General features: G+C 40.4%; 1 protein-coding gene across 3 annotated transcripts in view; it reads left to right on the top strand.

The window, feature by feature from the left end:
• The first annotated feature begins 841 nt into the window (after nt 1-841).
• Nucleotides 842-16,293, top strand: part of Gls (glutaminase) — a 65,170-nt gene continuing 49,718 nt past the window's right edge. The window contains exons 1-3 of one of the 3 annotated variants that reach the window (XM_028886687.2): nt 842-1,457; nt 11,897-11,993; nt 12,332-12,453. In XM_028886687.2, coding sequence (XP_028742520.1) covers nt 1,030-1,457; nt 11,897-11,993; nt 12,332-12,453 — 647 coding nt within the window. In that variant the 5' untranslated portion in view covers nt 842-1,029. The remainder of the gene's footprint in view (nt 1,458-11,896; nt 11,994-12,331; nt 12,454-16,293) is intronic. The other 2 variants (XM_028886675.2, XM_028886678.2) reach the window with 2 other exon arrangements.

The raw sequence follows: 16,293 nt of genomic DNA, 5'->3' as shown, positions 1-16,293 counted from the left end.
ATTTTGCCTTCAAGCCAACAAGCACCAATGAAATTATCGCCGTTCAAAAAATTTGGAAAGCTGGTGTGCATGAAATAAAACGATTTGAGAGGAAAGCCACCCTACCCTGGCTTCCTCTCTCTGCGTGGTCCCCACTCGCCAACGTTTCTAAAATGTCTTAAGTTGCCTTAGCTGAAAGGATTTTGCTCATTTTTTCCAAAACATTTCACTTCTGGGCAGTCGCCAAGCATGGAAAGTTTTAAGCACGTTTGCGAGAGGGCTGGGGCTCGTCAGGGCTGCCTGGGCGAGACCGATGCCCTCCGAAGGGCGGACACATTCCCCCGCCTCCCCATCCCCGGCTGGGGGGACGAGCAGGAGGCGCGGACCCGGCGACCCGCCGCCGCCCGGCCTCGCTCCAGCCCAGGGCGGCTGGCACTCGAGCGCTCCGGCGTCCTCGGGAGCACGGGGACGCGCGTCCCCACCCCGCCGGGAGCGCACCTGCCTGGTGAATGGCCAGACTCCGGAACGGCGGCGCTCGCCCCGCGTGGCCTCAGGCGGCCCGAACGGAGGGGAGGGGAGCCTCGCCGGCTGCAGCGGCGACGGCGGCGGCGGCGGCCACACACGTCAGTCGCCCTTCTCCCCGCCCTCCCGGGCCCCTGGCGGGACTGCGCACGGGCGCCGAGGCGGACATGACAGGCGCCCTCACCAATGAGGAGCGGGGTCGGCAGGCTGAGCCAATGGCAGGGCGCGTAGGGGGCGGGGCGGACGCCGGCGCCCCGCCCCCCGGGCTGGTGAGCGCGGAATGTCTCCAGCCCTCCCCTGCGCGTCCGTCTCAGTGCGGAGCTCGCGGCGGCCGGAGCAGCAGCAGCAGCAGCAGCGGCGGCGGCGGCAGCAGTAGCGGGAGCGGCGACAGCGGCGGCGGCGATAGCGGGGCCACACCCCGCCGTGGACCCTTTCTCTTTCCCTCCGCCCTCCCTCCGAGCCCGTGCCGGGGGGCGCGCGGCTGCCCACGCCCGGAGCATCCTCGACTGACGAGCGGGCGCCGGCGGCATGATGCGGCTGCGAGGCTCGGCGATGCTGCGCGAGCTGCTCCTGCGGCCGCCCGCCGCCGCCGCCGCCGCGGTCGTGGTCGGAGCCGCCCTGCGGCGCGCGCAGCCCCTCGGCACGCTGTGCCGGCGGCCCCGGGGCGGGAGCCGGCCGGCCCCGGGCCTGGTGGCCGCCGCGCGACTCCACCCGTGGTGGGGCGGGGGCGGCCGCGCCAAGGGCCCCGGCGCCGGCGGTCTGTCCAGCTCGCCCTCGGAGATCCTGCAGGAGCTGGGCAAGGGAGGCGCGCCGTCGCCCCAGCAGCAGCAGCAGCAGCAGCAGCCCGGGGCGTCGCCGCCCCCAGCCTCGCCAGCCCCGGGCCCCAAGGACAGCCCGGGGGAGACGGACGCGTTCGGCAACAGCGAGGGCAAGGAGATGGTGGCCGCGGGCGACAAGTGAGTGGCTGGCTGGCGTGGGTGAGCCGAGGGAGGGGGGACCCGGCCCCGGGGCGGTGGTGGGGGGCGGCGGCGGGGCTGGTACGGCAGCCCCGGGGCTCGCGGAAGAGAAAGAAAACGATGCCAGGCGGCCTGCGACGGCTGCGCCATGTGATCAGGCCCGCTCGGCCCCGCCCGCGCCCCTCCGCCTGCTCCCACTTCCCCTTCGGCGCCCGCCCGCCCGCGCGGGTCGCCCCGGGACGACCGGCGAGCGCCCAGCGGGGCGGGCTGGTCTGCTTTGCAGCAGCCCCTGCCTGCTTTGCAGCAGCCCCGCCACCCCGGCCCGCCTCCTGGGCCCCGCGAGGGGGATGCCGCGCGAGCATCCATCCCATCTCCAGCCAGTGACATTGAGGAGTCGGGCGTAGAGCGGGGAGCCTCTACCCTCCCGACTCACCTTTTTTTTTTTCCAGCCCCCCCCCCCCACACACACACAAGGCCTGCCTCCTCTCTAAGCCTCTGCCACACCATCCCACTGGATGCCAGATGTGGCCGAGGGCCCTTAATCCTTCTGAGGTGGATCGTTTTTGGCGTGCGTAGAGCCATCTGGGCCACCGGAAATAATGCTTCAGAAATGAGATTAGGCGGAATAAGGGACATGTGGCCTAGAGGATGAGGCACGCAGCACGGACCACCTGTTCCTACGGGGACCAGCAGTAGCTTGTCGGATGTCTTCTGTGAGGTTGACGGCCTTTTTAAAATTAAAAAAAAAAAAAAAGAGCAAAAATGAAGTGTGACATAAGCATGCAAAAATCTAAGTCGTTTGGGGGACTTAACTGTGATAGGATGTTGACTCATTGTGTGTATAGTGTGGGAATTGAGCCTGAACGAAATTGAGTTTTCTTAAATATGACACCGTCCTGAATGCTTTTCTATACTATAAATAGGTTTAGTTTTCCCAGCTAGGTAGAACGTTGACTTCAGGCTTTTCCTGTACCCTATTTTTCTGACTTTATACTGACATGGTGTGCCCTGTTGTTGCCTTTTATCCGCTTTCCAGCTCTGCACAGTGGCTTAAGTCAAACTGAAAGTGCGAATTTTATAACCTCAAGCTCAGGCCTGTTTCATGTTTCCTGTAATTCATGTGGGGACCTTCCTAAAACATTCCTGGTTATTTTACCAGAGTGAAAAGTGTTATTTCAAACCAAACCAAACAAACAAAAAAAAGCACTTAATGATGAACAAAATTTGTGGTATTCTGTGATAATGGTTTTGTGCCACAAACTAGCTTGATGACCATTATTGAAATGTGTTGGATTAGATAACTCAAATCCCTTTTAGTGTTTTGTTTTTTAAACCTAGACCTTGGTTAAATTACACCTCTAATGTTTTAGAAAGTAGAATGTGTATTATGCATGTTTAATCACATGCAGGGCTCACTTTACCGTCTGGCTTACCAGGCTTGTGGCACAAAACACATGTTTACATTTGACAGACTTGCAAAGTGCATTTACTACCATTTAATAGTTAATATTCACAGATTGCAGAATAGGAGATGCTTTCTGTTAAAAGTATGTCTGGTTCTGTGACACCCCCACCCCCCATGATGGCTCCAGTGCCCTTTTTTCAAAGTCAGATAGGAAAATGAACTTTCATGTTTGGTTTCCCCAAAAGTTTCTGGTTTCACTGACCTATTAATAATATTAACAAATCGTCTCAAAGCTGTAACTTAGGAATGCTATTTTGGCTAATGTCCCATTCTGTCCCCCCTCATCTTGCCCAGCAGAAGCAGCCAGTTTAGGGAGGGAATTCCCCAAGGTTTGCTCAGATTCCTGGAGAGTGTTAAGTGCCAATGAGATAACCTTGTTGACTTTAGTTAAGGGACTAGACTAGTGGTGTGTGTGTGTTTGCACCAAAACTTAGGTAACTAAACAGGTTCAGAACCAATTCAAAAAGGATGACAGTCCTGAGAGAACCTATTGTCAAGGTTCAAACCACCCTGTCATGAATTTATGTAAAGGGAAGATAGACAGTATTATAAATTGGTTGTAGTTTCTATTTGATCTGTTTTCTAAAAGTAAAGTTTTCCTCTCCTGAACGCTTGCTTTATTTTCCACGTAAGAAGCATTTCTCTCACTCTAGGGTCAGCTCCTAGTTGACCTTTCTAGGTGCTTTTTATCCCTTCTAAGTGCTCAGGCTCCGGAGCACAGGCCTCCCTCCCCGTCAGCAGTCCGCCTGCGTTGCCAGCACTCCTAGGTCTGCCAGGTTTTATAGTGTTCCTGAGAAATAACCATGTGAACATTAAGAGTTGCAATTTTATACAAGGCTTAGAACAGTGTTGGACATGTGTTAAAATTACACAGCTTTAATCACTAAATAAGCATTTCTTCTTTTACTTTAAAAACCTGTTGTAGGTGTTGATATTTGAATTTCAGACTCATGTGACAATTTTTATTTTTAGTTCCCAGAGAAAGTTTGTCTTGAAAGAAACATGTCTTACAGGAGATGATGTGCAGTTTACATTTTAAAACTTTGTTGGGAAATAAGGGCAGAGCAAACTTAATGCTTAACCACAGCACTCCCATTAGGTCATATTGCTTGTCTTTCCTCGGTTCGGACCTTATATTTTATTAACCTTATCTTAAATTGTAGGTGTTGGAATATAACCAAGTTGTCTACTTCCTTTTTTTTCCAAAAGCGAGTAAAACTCTTTGAGCCGTATCACCTGTAGGCGGAGGTTTGTCCACAGACCTTCAGTCTGAGGTTGTTACGTGACATTGTTCATTTTAATAGCTCATAGATAAGCATAATGATCTTTGCTCAAGCCGTCTCTGTAGTGGTCTGAATTTTGTTCTCCCCATTCATTCCATCATTAAGAACCAGACAGCTGGGCTTGCTTCTTTTCATTTTAAAAGAGTTGTTAGGTCTGCTTTCCTGGCCACTTCCTTCCTCACTGAGATCTTCATTCCTTTCCTTCCTTACCTTCTCGACAGGACCTCCATTCCTTTAGCTTTGATACTGACCTTTGTATAGATAGTACCTTAGTTCTTAAGCAGGCTCTGCCCTTGCATTTATATTTGACATGACTTGAAATTTAAAATTTGTATTGCCAAATTCATCATTTCCCCTAATTGTCTGTTTTGCACACTGAAATTGAATTTAATATCTTAATGTAGGGTATCACTTTCAGAAAACAACGTGGACTAGAACATTATCAGTTACAAATGTGTTGTGGCATTAAGAGCTTTGGTTATATTAAATTACCTTTGGTTTGGACATTTTACCAGGAGAAGGGATTAGGTAGATGGAATACTGGTATGTACTTTTCACAAAACCTAATTTTTGTAGGGTGCATCATTGAAAACATTCTGTTAAAATAGGCATGAGACCATTTTCCATCATTTTGGCAGGTGTTAAGTATGATGATTCCAAAGTGGTAGGAAGGAGAATCTCTTGTAGTGCTGGTCTGAAAGTATAAATTTGTTCACTGTTTTGGAGAGCAGTTTAGTAGTTGTTAAAAAACTATATGCCCCTTATGCAATAAATATGTCTGCATGTCTCCAGGAAGTCTGGAATTTAAAAAATATGCTTTTAATTACACAAGAATATTTAAATTTAAAAATAAAGTGCACACAAAAGTGATTTCACCTAGCTTCAAAAGGTATGGTATGGCATATTTTCATAGTTCCTACTTTTAGTAAATAGAATGTGAGGGGCACAAAAATTATTGTCTTTTGTGGAAATTAAATTTCAAAGTAAGATTTAATAATATGTCCCTCAAACAGTGCTGAAAATGAAATTTAGTATTTGGCAGATGTAGATAATGTATTTTGGTATTGGATAATAAAAACAGAAATAGGTGGCAGATACTTCCATGATCCTTCTCAATTTCATCTACTTTGGATTCCTAAAGGTTGACATTTACGATTCAGGGCTGGAGAGGTGACTCAGTGGTTAAGAGTGCTTACTGCTCTTCCAGAGGATCAGAGTTCAGAGCCCAGCATCATCATGTCCAGCCTAACTCCAGGAGACCCAACACCCACTCCTGGACTCTGCGGGCGCCTGCACATGCGTGAGCACACACACTCACATAGACAAACTCAACTTAAAGTAATAATAGTCTTTTGAAAATATTTACCATTTTCTTAGAGTTAAGGTCGAAAGAACATCTAATTTTTTCTTTTGTGCTTCTTAGTTATCTCTCGTTTGTGACTTCCCTAGGAGTAAACTAAGTCAGTGCTTTCTCCTGTCTGTCTGTTGCATCACAGAGGTTTAAGCCTAGATGTTGCACATACTTGCATGTTATGCGACTAAACTACCTTTCAACCCTGTAGTTTTAATGGGAAGAGAAGAAAGTGCCAGTAACTGTTATACTTTTGAAGCCTAATATTTACATTAAACCATGCATCTAGTAGTCATTGATAAACCTGTATATGATCAGCAAGTAACTGCATAATATTAGTCTAAACAAATTTACATAAAGTTCACAGACACAGAAATTTCAGTCCTGAAATTTTAGCTTCTTGCTTGCAGCTTTGTTGTATTGAGAAGTCTGCCACCCACAGAATTTGGGGAGCTACCAAATAGAATTTCACCTTTTTAAAAAAAAATATTATTTTTTAATGCATTTTGCCTGCATGCATGCATGTACACCATATGCATGCCTAGTTGCTCTCATAAGTCAGAAGAGGGCTTTGGATCTCTTGGAACTGGGGTTATGGATTGCTCTAAGCCACCCTGTGGATGCTGGGGATTGAACCTGTGTCCTCTGCAAGAGCAGCAAGTACTCTTTACCACTGGGGTATCATCTCTCCAGCCTCAATTTCATCTTTTATTTTTTTTATTTTTTTAATGAGGCAATGATACCTAGCCCAAAAGGGGGGAAGGATATTGTTTTCCTCTGAGAAGTAAATGTTACCTTCAAGAGCAAGTTTGGGAAGATACTTGGGTTTCTTCAGTTTTTAAGACATTTGAAATCAATAATAAGACACTTACTATAATCCAGTAATATTTGAGATGAAAAAACATTCTTTAAATATCAAATCCTATATAAATCAAGGGCATATTGTATAGTTATGTGGACATTTTCACCTAAGTTACCTACTGTAAGAGGAACGCTTAAAACTGAGAGAACAAACACACTTTTAAAATTTTTGGTTAGATTATTGGTGTCTGGCAGTGTTGTGCATGGTTGCACAGAGACATTTACTCCCAATTTTACCCCAGACTACTCCATTATAAAATTGATTGGGTTATGAAATAGTGCATAGAAATAATGTCTGAACTCGACGTTTTCTAACAACGAAGTTGGAGTGAAATGGTCTCCTTTGGGAGGTGCCCATTCTCTGGTATGTGGCATTCAGTGTTCTTTACTGATTTCTGAAGAAAAGTTGACGTGAAAGTATTACCTTGAAAGCATGGAGCTTGTTGTTTTGGTGTAATGAATGCCAATTTGATAATGTCAGGATTTGGGAATGTATTTTCATCTACTCATTTCTGGTACAGTTTTAAAGATTTTAAACTTCTCTTGATAGTTTGACAAACTGGATTTTTTTTTCTTTTTTTTTTTGGATAGGAGTTATTAAAGCAGTACAGACTTTTTGGAGATTTTTTTTTAACTTAGGGACTCATAAATTATTTTAGTAATCTAGGCTAACAAAATAAACTGAAATAATAGAAAAATTTATCCCCAATATTTTTAGTACGGCATCTTACATATTGGAGCGAGATGCTTTATTTATAGAAAGGGATGACCCCTTCTGTAGTTTGTTTATTGCTGTGCTAAAATACAGTTAGCTGTAATGGGTCCCCATGCTCAGCATCAATGGGGTCGTTAAGAAATTAACCATTTCTTAGAGCTGCAAGGAAATGGAGTGCTAGGTCATTAGAATACAACATTTTCTGTGAACTGTATGATCTTAATTTTTAAAAAAAGCTTAGGAAGAGTAATAGATGGACAGAACAAAAATGGCAGCATTAGCTGTCCGTGTGGACATGCTTTTTCTACCTCTCAACAGTTGCTTCTAAGCAGGATTTCCCTTGTGAGTGAAAACATCTTAAAAAGTGGAAGACCCCTTTCAGTTAAACTTTGATAACCTGCTGCTACTGCTGTCCTGATACCTCATTTCTGGTTGTATAAGAATAATTAGGTATTGCACCAAGAAAATTGTGACATTAAGTACCACCCATAGTTTTTACATTAAGAATGTACTTATAAAATAAGGATATGTAAATACTGAGTAAAATTATGATTTTATTAGTTTATGACATTATTTTAAGCAATTCATTAACAATTGGAATTGGAAAATGACTTCGAAGATCATTTAATTCTCTACCTCATTTTGTGTATTTCACAAACTACCCCAGAAGAGTATATTACCTAACCACGCTCATAGTACTCCCCCAACTGCTGTTGACAGTTCTGTGAAACACTTTATTGAATTAATTGGTCTTTTTTAGGTTTAGGAGAGACCTTAAAAATTCATCTCTCCATCTGCTGCCCCCTCCTTGTGTTATGTGCTGTAAAGGTTGTTTGTTCCTTCTATTTAAATACTCTGACAAGAGTTCATGCCTGAAAAGGGCCATTCATTATATTTTCAGAGCTATTTCATTTTTCCATACTTATAACTGAAGTCTATTTTTTATTAATTTCTCCCTATAATGTAGTTCTGAATAAGTCAGCTATAATGGTACCAAAGTACTATTTGTTTAAAATAATCTCCTTGCTTTGTAAAAGATTGTTTTAACAATTCTTAGTTTGGTTTCTGTTGCTGTGAAATACATACACATTTCTTAGTTCAGATTTCTAATGTGATGAAACACCATGACCAAAAGCTACTTGGGAGGACAGGATTTATTTTGCTACTTCCATATCACAGTTCATCCTCAAGGGACGTCAGGGCAGGAACTGATCAGAGGCCCTGGAGGAGGACTGCTGTGGATTGCTCCTCATGGTGTACTCAGACTGCTTCCTTACACCATCCAAGACCACCTGCCTGAGCGGCCGGCACCACCTCTGGTGGTCTAGGCCCTCCCAGCCAATCTGATGGGGCATTTTCTCAGTTGAGGTCTCTGACTCCCAACGACTTCAGCTGTGTCAAGTTGGCATGTAACTAGCCAGCATAGCACCATAACCAAAAGTAAATTGGGCAGGAAATATAAAGGATTTATTTCATCTTACAGGTTAAGGCCAGAGCTTAGAGCAGAAACCACAGAGGAAGACTATAGTCTTGCTCGGGTGCCTTTTTGAGAAGGTACAGGTCCACTTGCCCAGGAATGGATAGGTTGGAACCTCCTACTTCAACTAGCAATTAAGGAAATGTCTCATAGACATGACCATAGCCCAATCCGATCCGCTCTTTAGTTGAGGATCCCTCTTCCCAGGTGACGAGATTTGTGTCAAGTTGACAGCTGAAGCTATGATAAGGCAGGAAAAAATAGCCATCTGGCATATAATAGTGTTTAGCTTTTCAATTTTAATAGTAAAACACATGGTTATGACACCATAAAGGTAATAATTTAGAGAAGAGAAATAAGTATAAGGCAAGAACGCTCTTTGGTGTGTGTTTGGTGGAAGCTGTAGTAATTTCTGTGGAGTTTCTTTGCGGGGGCAGGGGACAGAGACTTAGTTGCTCTGTAGCCCTGGCTGGCCTTGAATTTTGAATCCTGGTGTTTCTGGCCTCCTGAGTGCAGGGATTACAGGTACGAGCTGCCATTTCAGTCTTTACGGTTTTATGATCATGTATCGTAGGCATGGTTTACATTATTTTCTATGGATACAAATTAGTTTCTTCTCTTTTAAGCAAGTAAATATTTACTCAGTTTGCTAGCTATGGTAATAAAGAACCATTTTAATTTTTTTCACTATGTACCATAAGTGAAAGAAGTCTATATTTAGTGTTATTTACATAGCTTTTAGGCAAAGTAAATACCATTTACTGGTGTGATAAATATGTAGAAAGCTTATTCTGCAGTTTTTAAAGTAATAAACTGCCATTATCTAAAGTTTTATCTGAGAAACCATTTTCTGTAAATAATTGGTATGTTATTATTCACTGATTTTGACAGCTGGTTTAATTTTTATTTAAATACTGGGTCATCAGTATTATTGAACTCTTGTTTAAAGCTATTAGAGCAGGATAAAACCTAGAAAACATGCTTGTGTAGTAAATTTGAATCCTACATTCAGAGAAACGTACATTCAAAATTCATTTCTTCTGTTGTGCAACCTTGGGAAGGTTCTTACCCTCTCTGAGTTAGTAACTTTCTCCCTCTGTGGATAGAGATAGTGTTACTCATTTTTGTCAGCTAGTAAATTTGTTTAGTACCAGAAATTACACAATATTTTTGTAAGGCTTGTATTTCTGTCACTAGATCATTAATTAGAATAGATTAAGTAAGAGTGTTCATAAAACAGCACAGTATGTAAGTGATTTTCTGTTATTATTAAAAAATTGTAGGTGCTTTTAAAAAAAAGGTTGTGGAAGGTCAAAATTATGAGAGGATATGTCATTAGCACTTTATAAAGGTTAATTTTTAAAACATACTAGTATCGATAAATTGATATACTTTTAGAGGTGATAGCCCAACTAATAAAAGCATTGCCACCCAAGCTGAGAAACCTGAGTAGGATCATTGGAAACCCCATAAAGAGAGAGAACTGACTCCGCAAAATTGTTTTCAGACTTCTTCATGACATGCCTACTTTCTCTTACACACATTAATACAAAAATTTAAAAGCCGTTGAGGTTGGTACAACAGTGTTTTGAAAATAAATATAAATGATACTGATGCAAATATTGATGTTTCTTTTAGCTATTATCTTTTCAAAGAGGGGTGTTTTGTGTGTATCACTCTATATATATATCATACTAGGAGACTGAGAAGTAATTTCATTAGGAAATAATGAAATACTAGTAGACCTGTTAAAGTTCAGAACTGTTATATAATCTTTAAATCCAGGAATCATTTAGACATGTAGAAAAGGTCTTTTCAACAACACAGAAATAGTTATAGACAGACATGATCTGTTAGTTTTTTTAAATGAGCAATGTATATAATTTACCCATGAAAGTTGCTGTTATACTTATGACTAGTCTAGAACTGATGACATTTAAGAATTAGTATTCTATTTCTTTTCTTTTCTTTTTTTTTTTTGCTTTCTGAAGTAGAGTTATATATATATTTCTTCCACGTGTGTGTGTATGAATCATGGTAGGTAGGCGGTGGATTGGTCTGCCTTAGGGCTGCCATTCTTTTCTGTTCAGAGACAGTCTCAACTGAAGCACACACTGGCCTAGATTTCCCTCTGTAATCAGGCTGGCTTTGAACTCAGAGAGATCTTCCTATCTGAGCCTCCCAGTGCTGGGCTTGCAGGTGTTAGTTATGCCTTGCTGAGACCTGCAATTGTAACAATTATAATATTTATGACAGTGATTAGTAATTGGAATAATGGAGTATGTTTTGAGTTCTGAAACCTTTCCACCCAGAATACATTAAATTACTGTGTGACAGTTTGTTTACTTAAAGGCTGTTCAGTAGATAGGAAAGATTGCTTTCCCATTTAGAAGTTTGGTTACTCTTAACATAGTTTTGTTAAATTAGTTATTAAGTTTTAGTATTGCTGGTGACATTTTCTTCTAATATTCTATGATATGTGAAGTTTCGTTGTTGTTGGTTTTTTGTTTGTTATTAATGTAAGTGTGCACTGCTTTAGAAATAACTACAAGAGATGGAGAGATGACCCAATGGTTAAAAGCACTTGGTATTATTCCAGAGGACCCAAGTTGGGTTCCCAGTATGCAAGTCAGGAAGCTCACAACTGATCTAGCCCCAGGTCCATGATATCTGCTGCCCTCTCCTGGTCCTGCAGGCACTTGCACACACATACATGCACATGGAGAAAGAAAAAGCACTACAGTCCTATCAATTAAGTGCTTACATTCTGTCAGGAGTTCATGCTTAACAGTCATTCAGAATCAGCACAACCACGGCTCTTATCTAGGAAGTGTAACTGTGTTGATACCCATCGGGTGGGTAAAGCAAATGTCCCGTGCATATATGTGGCATTTTATTGAACTGTAAAATACAGTGAAGTCATATTTACAGGGAAATGCATGTCACTGGAAATCATCATAGTAAGTGAAATAACCCAGACTTTGGAAGGAGACATACTGCTTGTCTTCTTTCATAAACAGAACCTAGATTTAAAATTATATATGTATGTAATAATAAAAATGACCTGGTATTGAAAACTATTAAATTTTTTTTGACTTTTTTTCCAGTGTGGTTTCTAATGGTACTGACTTGATTCTGGTGAATCAGTGTTTATTATGGCTATAGTATTTATGAATGCATCATCTCAACTATAGTTTGGTACATGGTTATTTAATAATGGACTTGATTTTCATCCATTAGACTATACACACAAGGATTAATTTTGTATTATTTTCTTTCTCCTTTAGTAAAATAAAACAGGGTCTGTTACCTAGCTTGGAAGATTTGCTCTTTTATACCATTGCAGAAGGACAAGAAAAGATACCTGTTCACAAGTTTATTACAGTAAGTTTTTAATATTTTTCTCTCAATGTTCCAAGAAGTAATGCTAGTCAGTTACACACTATTGCTGAAATATAGTCTTAAAGTTTATCTGACCTGTAGGTTCTGACAGTGTTTCTCTTGTTTTCAAATTTTTACCATGTTCACTTCAAGGTGATCAATGAAAGAAAAAGAAAGAGTGAGAAACTTGTTCAGAAAGTGGATAATAGTGATATAAATACCACATACATGATCAAGTCTTGCGTAGAAACTTTATTATACAGGAATGAAACTTATAGTTGGAATAAGCATATACATTATCTACGCTGTATATTTACAAACTCTTATTTTTTTAAAAACAGGCACTCAAATCTACAGGATTGCGAACGTCTGATCCCAGGTTGAAAGAGTGTATGGATATGTTAAGATTAACTCTTCAGACAACGTCAGATGGTGTCATGCTAGACAAAGATCTTTTTAAAAAGTAAAAACTTCTGCCAAACCTTTAATGGTGATTTGCTATGCTGTATGCTGATTGTGCTTTTAAAACACGACTTTACATTTTAAAGACTAGTGCTGTAGTGTTACTGAGAAAAGGGATCTGTGAATATTGTATCTTTGAAAAGCAGTTATGGCGTATATTAGAGTTCCATTATATACTGGGTTTAAATCGGTTGTAATGAAAGTTTGCTATCAATGCTGTTTGTGCCCAGGGGTTGTACTCTGTCCGGGTGTTCCACTGTCTGCAGTATTGCTGACTTTCTCAGTTTAGTCTGTAAGTTTATTTCCATGTGGTAATGTCGATGATGGACATAAGAGGACTTCAGACAGCTCTGTAGTCCTTATAGTTATGTATCTGCATGACCTCGTTCTCTTTTTCAAATGTATTAATGAATGGGTTTTGGGTTGTTGTCTTTTTTTTGCAAAACAGTTGAGAACTTAAGACAACTTTGAAGATTAAAACCTTGATTTGATTGAATGAGAACACTTTAACATTGCTGAATTCACACATCTGTTTCTTAATCTTCTTCACTGTATTTGTATTAGTTTTAATAGAGAACATGTTTATAATTGATCCTAAAGAGTCAAATAATTTATTAATAGTCAATGGAAAGCAGCATAAAATTATAAGCAACTGTAAGACAGTTTGTTTTTGTTTTTGTTTTCTAAGCTACAGACTTAAGTTGAGATGGATCCAAGGAATTTCTACATTTAATTTAAAAGTTTATTTTGTGTGTGTGTGTGTGTGTGTGTGTGTGTGTTTAATTACCGTTCTTTTCGTTGGTGGATTGAATGATTTGTTCTAGATCTCTCCTGGGGGTATCCCAAAGTCCCTGGGAGAGAGAAGTTTTTAAGTAAGGTTCTCTGAAGTTTCTGGCATGCTTGTGACACTTGTGCCAATTCTGAATTCTCACCAGAAGGCTCTTGGTTCTCTTGATGCAGCCAACTTTAAAGTGTAGCTAAAGTGTAGCTGGTAAGCTTACTTTGCAGTTGGTGTTAGGAAGTTGAGTCTGTTGACCTGTTCATTTTGTGAAAGGCATGAATTCACTTCTAGATTGGTTTGAGCCTTTGGGGTAGGATTTGTCTTAGGAACTACCTTTGCAAAGTACTCTTTCTTGATTATGGTGCCTTCTGGAAGGTTATTTTAGTTTATCTGTGAGTATAGTTAATTGATGGTAGGTTGGATTGTGAGTAATTAGTATAGGGAATTTTTAAGGGAAAACACTAAATTGCACATTTAAACCACCTTTAAAATGTGCTTTATGAACATTGTTTCATTATGAAATTAAAAGCAATTTAAATATTCTCTCAGTTATGAACCCAAAGACCCACAATCATAAAATTCTGTTTGTAATTGAATTAATACATAATGATTACCACAACTTTAAACACAAACTCAAGTTTTTTAAAAAATCTGATTGTAATATAGGCAATACCCAACCTGACATGAAAACACAGTAGTCTCTAGTGAGTCATTGTCAAAAGGTTTTTTATTTTGTTTCTAGAATGAGTAACTCAAAACCTGACTATGAGCATTTTTGGGTCACTTAGAAAGGTGATTACTTCAGAGACATTCCTTCTATGATCTCAAGTATATGAAGTTACCTACTTGAGGTTGTCAAAATAAACCATCCCATCTCCACACTGCTGGGAAGGAATTGTTAAAACATGGAATTCCTTTCTTCTGTGAGAAGTAGTTATAAAGGTAGATAATTTAGTTTTGAGTGAAAGTGTTGATATTTAACCTAAAATATATCTGGCAGAGGCCAGAAGAGAGGGCGTTGTATCTCTTGAAATTGGTGTAATAGACCATAATGGCTATAAGCCATTTTGTGGGTGCTGGGAATCGAACCAGAGTCCTCTGAAAAGTAATCAGTGCTGTTAATAGCTGAGCCATCTCTCCAGCCTTCTGATTAGTTTTAAAATGACAGTGTGGAGAAATAGTAGTGGAAAAATTTCCATGTTTTATTTGTAATTTCTTAAAAATGAAGTATATTTGTTTTTTTTTTTTTTCAATTTTCTAGTTTTTGGTTTTTTTTTGTTGTTGTTGTTGTTTTGTTTTTCTAGATCTCATTACAGATGGTTGTGAGCCACCATGTGGGTGCTGGGATTGAACTCAGGACCTCTTGAAGAGCAGTCAGTGCTCTTAACCTCTGAGCCATCTCTCCAGCCCGTATATTTGGTTTAAAAATAAGCAGTAATTTAATTTTAGGAATTACCTTAAGCTTTTTCATTTGAGAAAGGTATGCTTGTTATATTTCCCTTGCAACTTTGATTATTTTTGGAAGTTGAATTTTAGAAGCTATTTGAGCTGTTTAAAAATTAAATGTTTAATCAATGATAATATTTATTGGTATATTATTCAACCTCTTAATTTCATTTGCTTACCTGTGAAGGGGGAACACTTAAGAAAGTATTGATATTTTTAAGGTTAAACACAATCATTAGTAATGCCCATTGTTTTTCTCTTTCCTCAAAGCATGCTAATTTAGTATTATATCATTTATCTGTGAGGGATTCAGTTACATAAATATTTCCTCATAATAATGGTCTGACTTCATTATTTTCTGTCTGTCTCTTTGTCTTTCCATCTTTCCTTTCTTTTCCCTCCCTCCCTCCCTCCCTCCCTCTCTCCCTCTTTCCCTCCTTCCTTTCTTTCTTTGTTCCTTGTTGTTGGTGTTTTTTGAGACAGGGTTTCTCTATGTAGCCCTGACTGTCCTGGAACTCGCTGTGTAGTTCAGGCTGGCCTCAAACGAGATCCACCTGCCTCTCCCTCCCAAGCGCTAGGATTAAAAGCATACTCCAACACCACCCAGTAATTTTGTTAAAAATCATATTATGGGCCTTGCCTTAAAGTATTTATTATAGTTTGTGTTGTATCTTGATGTTCATGTGTGTAGCAAGTTGTCTTTGTCAGTTAAATACTCTGTGACTGAGTTACTGATACTGAGAAATCTTAAGACTATCTTCAGCTCTAGAGTTTAAAAAGTACTACAACACATAAAGTTCTTCAAGGTTACACTAACATGTTTTTTGGCTTAATCCTTTTCAGAAGAAAGCAGAGTATTGCTTAAAATCATCAGAGCATTTATTGTTTATTGTGTCTTTGAAATGGTTTTTAACAGTGAAACATTTTTTTATTCTGTAATGTGTTACATTTACATGTAGCTTGCTTTTGGTTTTGGTAATATAAAATTTATGATAGTACTTTATAAGAAATTAACTATAAAGGATGCATTATTTTTATAAACATCTTAACAAGTTTTTCACTTACAAAAATTGAGTTTGACCAAACCAAATTGGTTTTATCTTACAAAGCTTTCAAAGTGTTATTCATGGAAAATATATGCAATTATTTTAACTTTTTGTGAAATACTACCCAGTAGTTATACAGGAGCTAAGAAAGATATGTTGGAGATTACTTAAAATTGAAAAATATTCATAATCTCATTTGTTTTTTTTTTTGTTTTGTTTGTGGTTTTTTTGTTTGTTTGTTTGTTTGTTTTGGTTTTTCGAGACGATGTCTCTGTGTAGCTTTGGAGCCTGTCCTGGAACTCACTCTGTAGCTCAGGCTGGCCTCGAACTCACAGAGATCCACCTGGCTCTGCCTCCCGAGTGCTGGGATTAAAGGTGTGCTCCACCTCCTCCTGGCAAAGATGGATTTATTTGTTATGTACGAGTGCTTTTTCTGCATATATACCTTTATGCCAGAAGAGGGTGCCACATCTCATTACAGATGGTTGTGAGTGAACATGTGAGTGCTGGGAATTGAACCCAGGTCCTTTAGAAGAACAGCCAGTGCTCTTAACTGCTGAACTATCTC

This window comes from Peromyscus leucopus, chromosome 13 (genome assembly GCF_004664715.2).
Source record: "Peromyscus leucopus breed LL Stock chromosome 13, UCI_PerLeu_2.1, whole genome shotgun sequence".
Lineage (NCBI taxonomy): Eukaryota > Metazoa > Chordata > Mammalia > Rodentia > Cricetidae > Peromyscus > Peromyscus leucopus.
The sequence above is the reverse complement of the archived record's forward strand: the minus strand, read 5'-3'. Positions and strand labels throughout refer to the sequence as shown.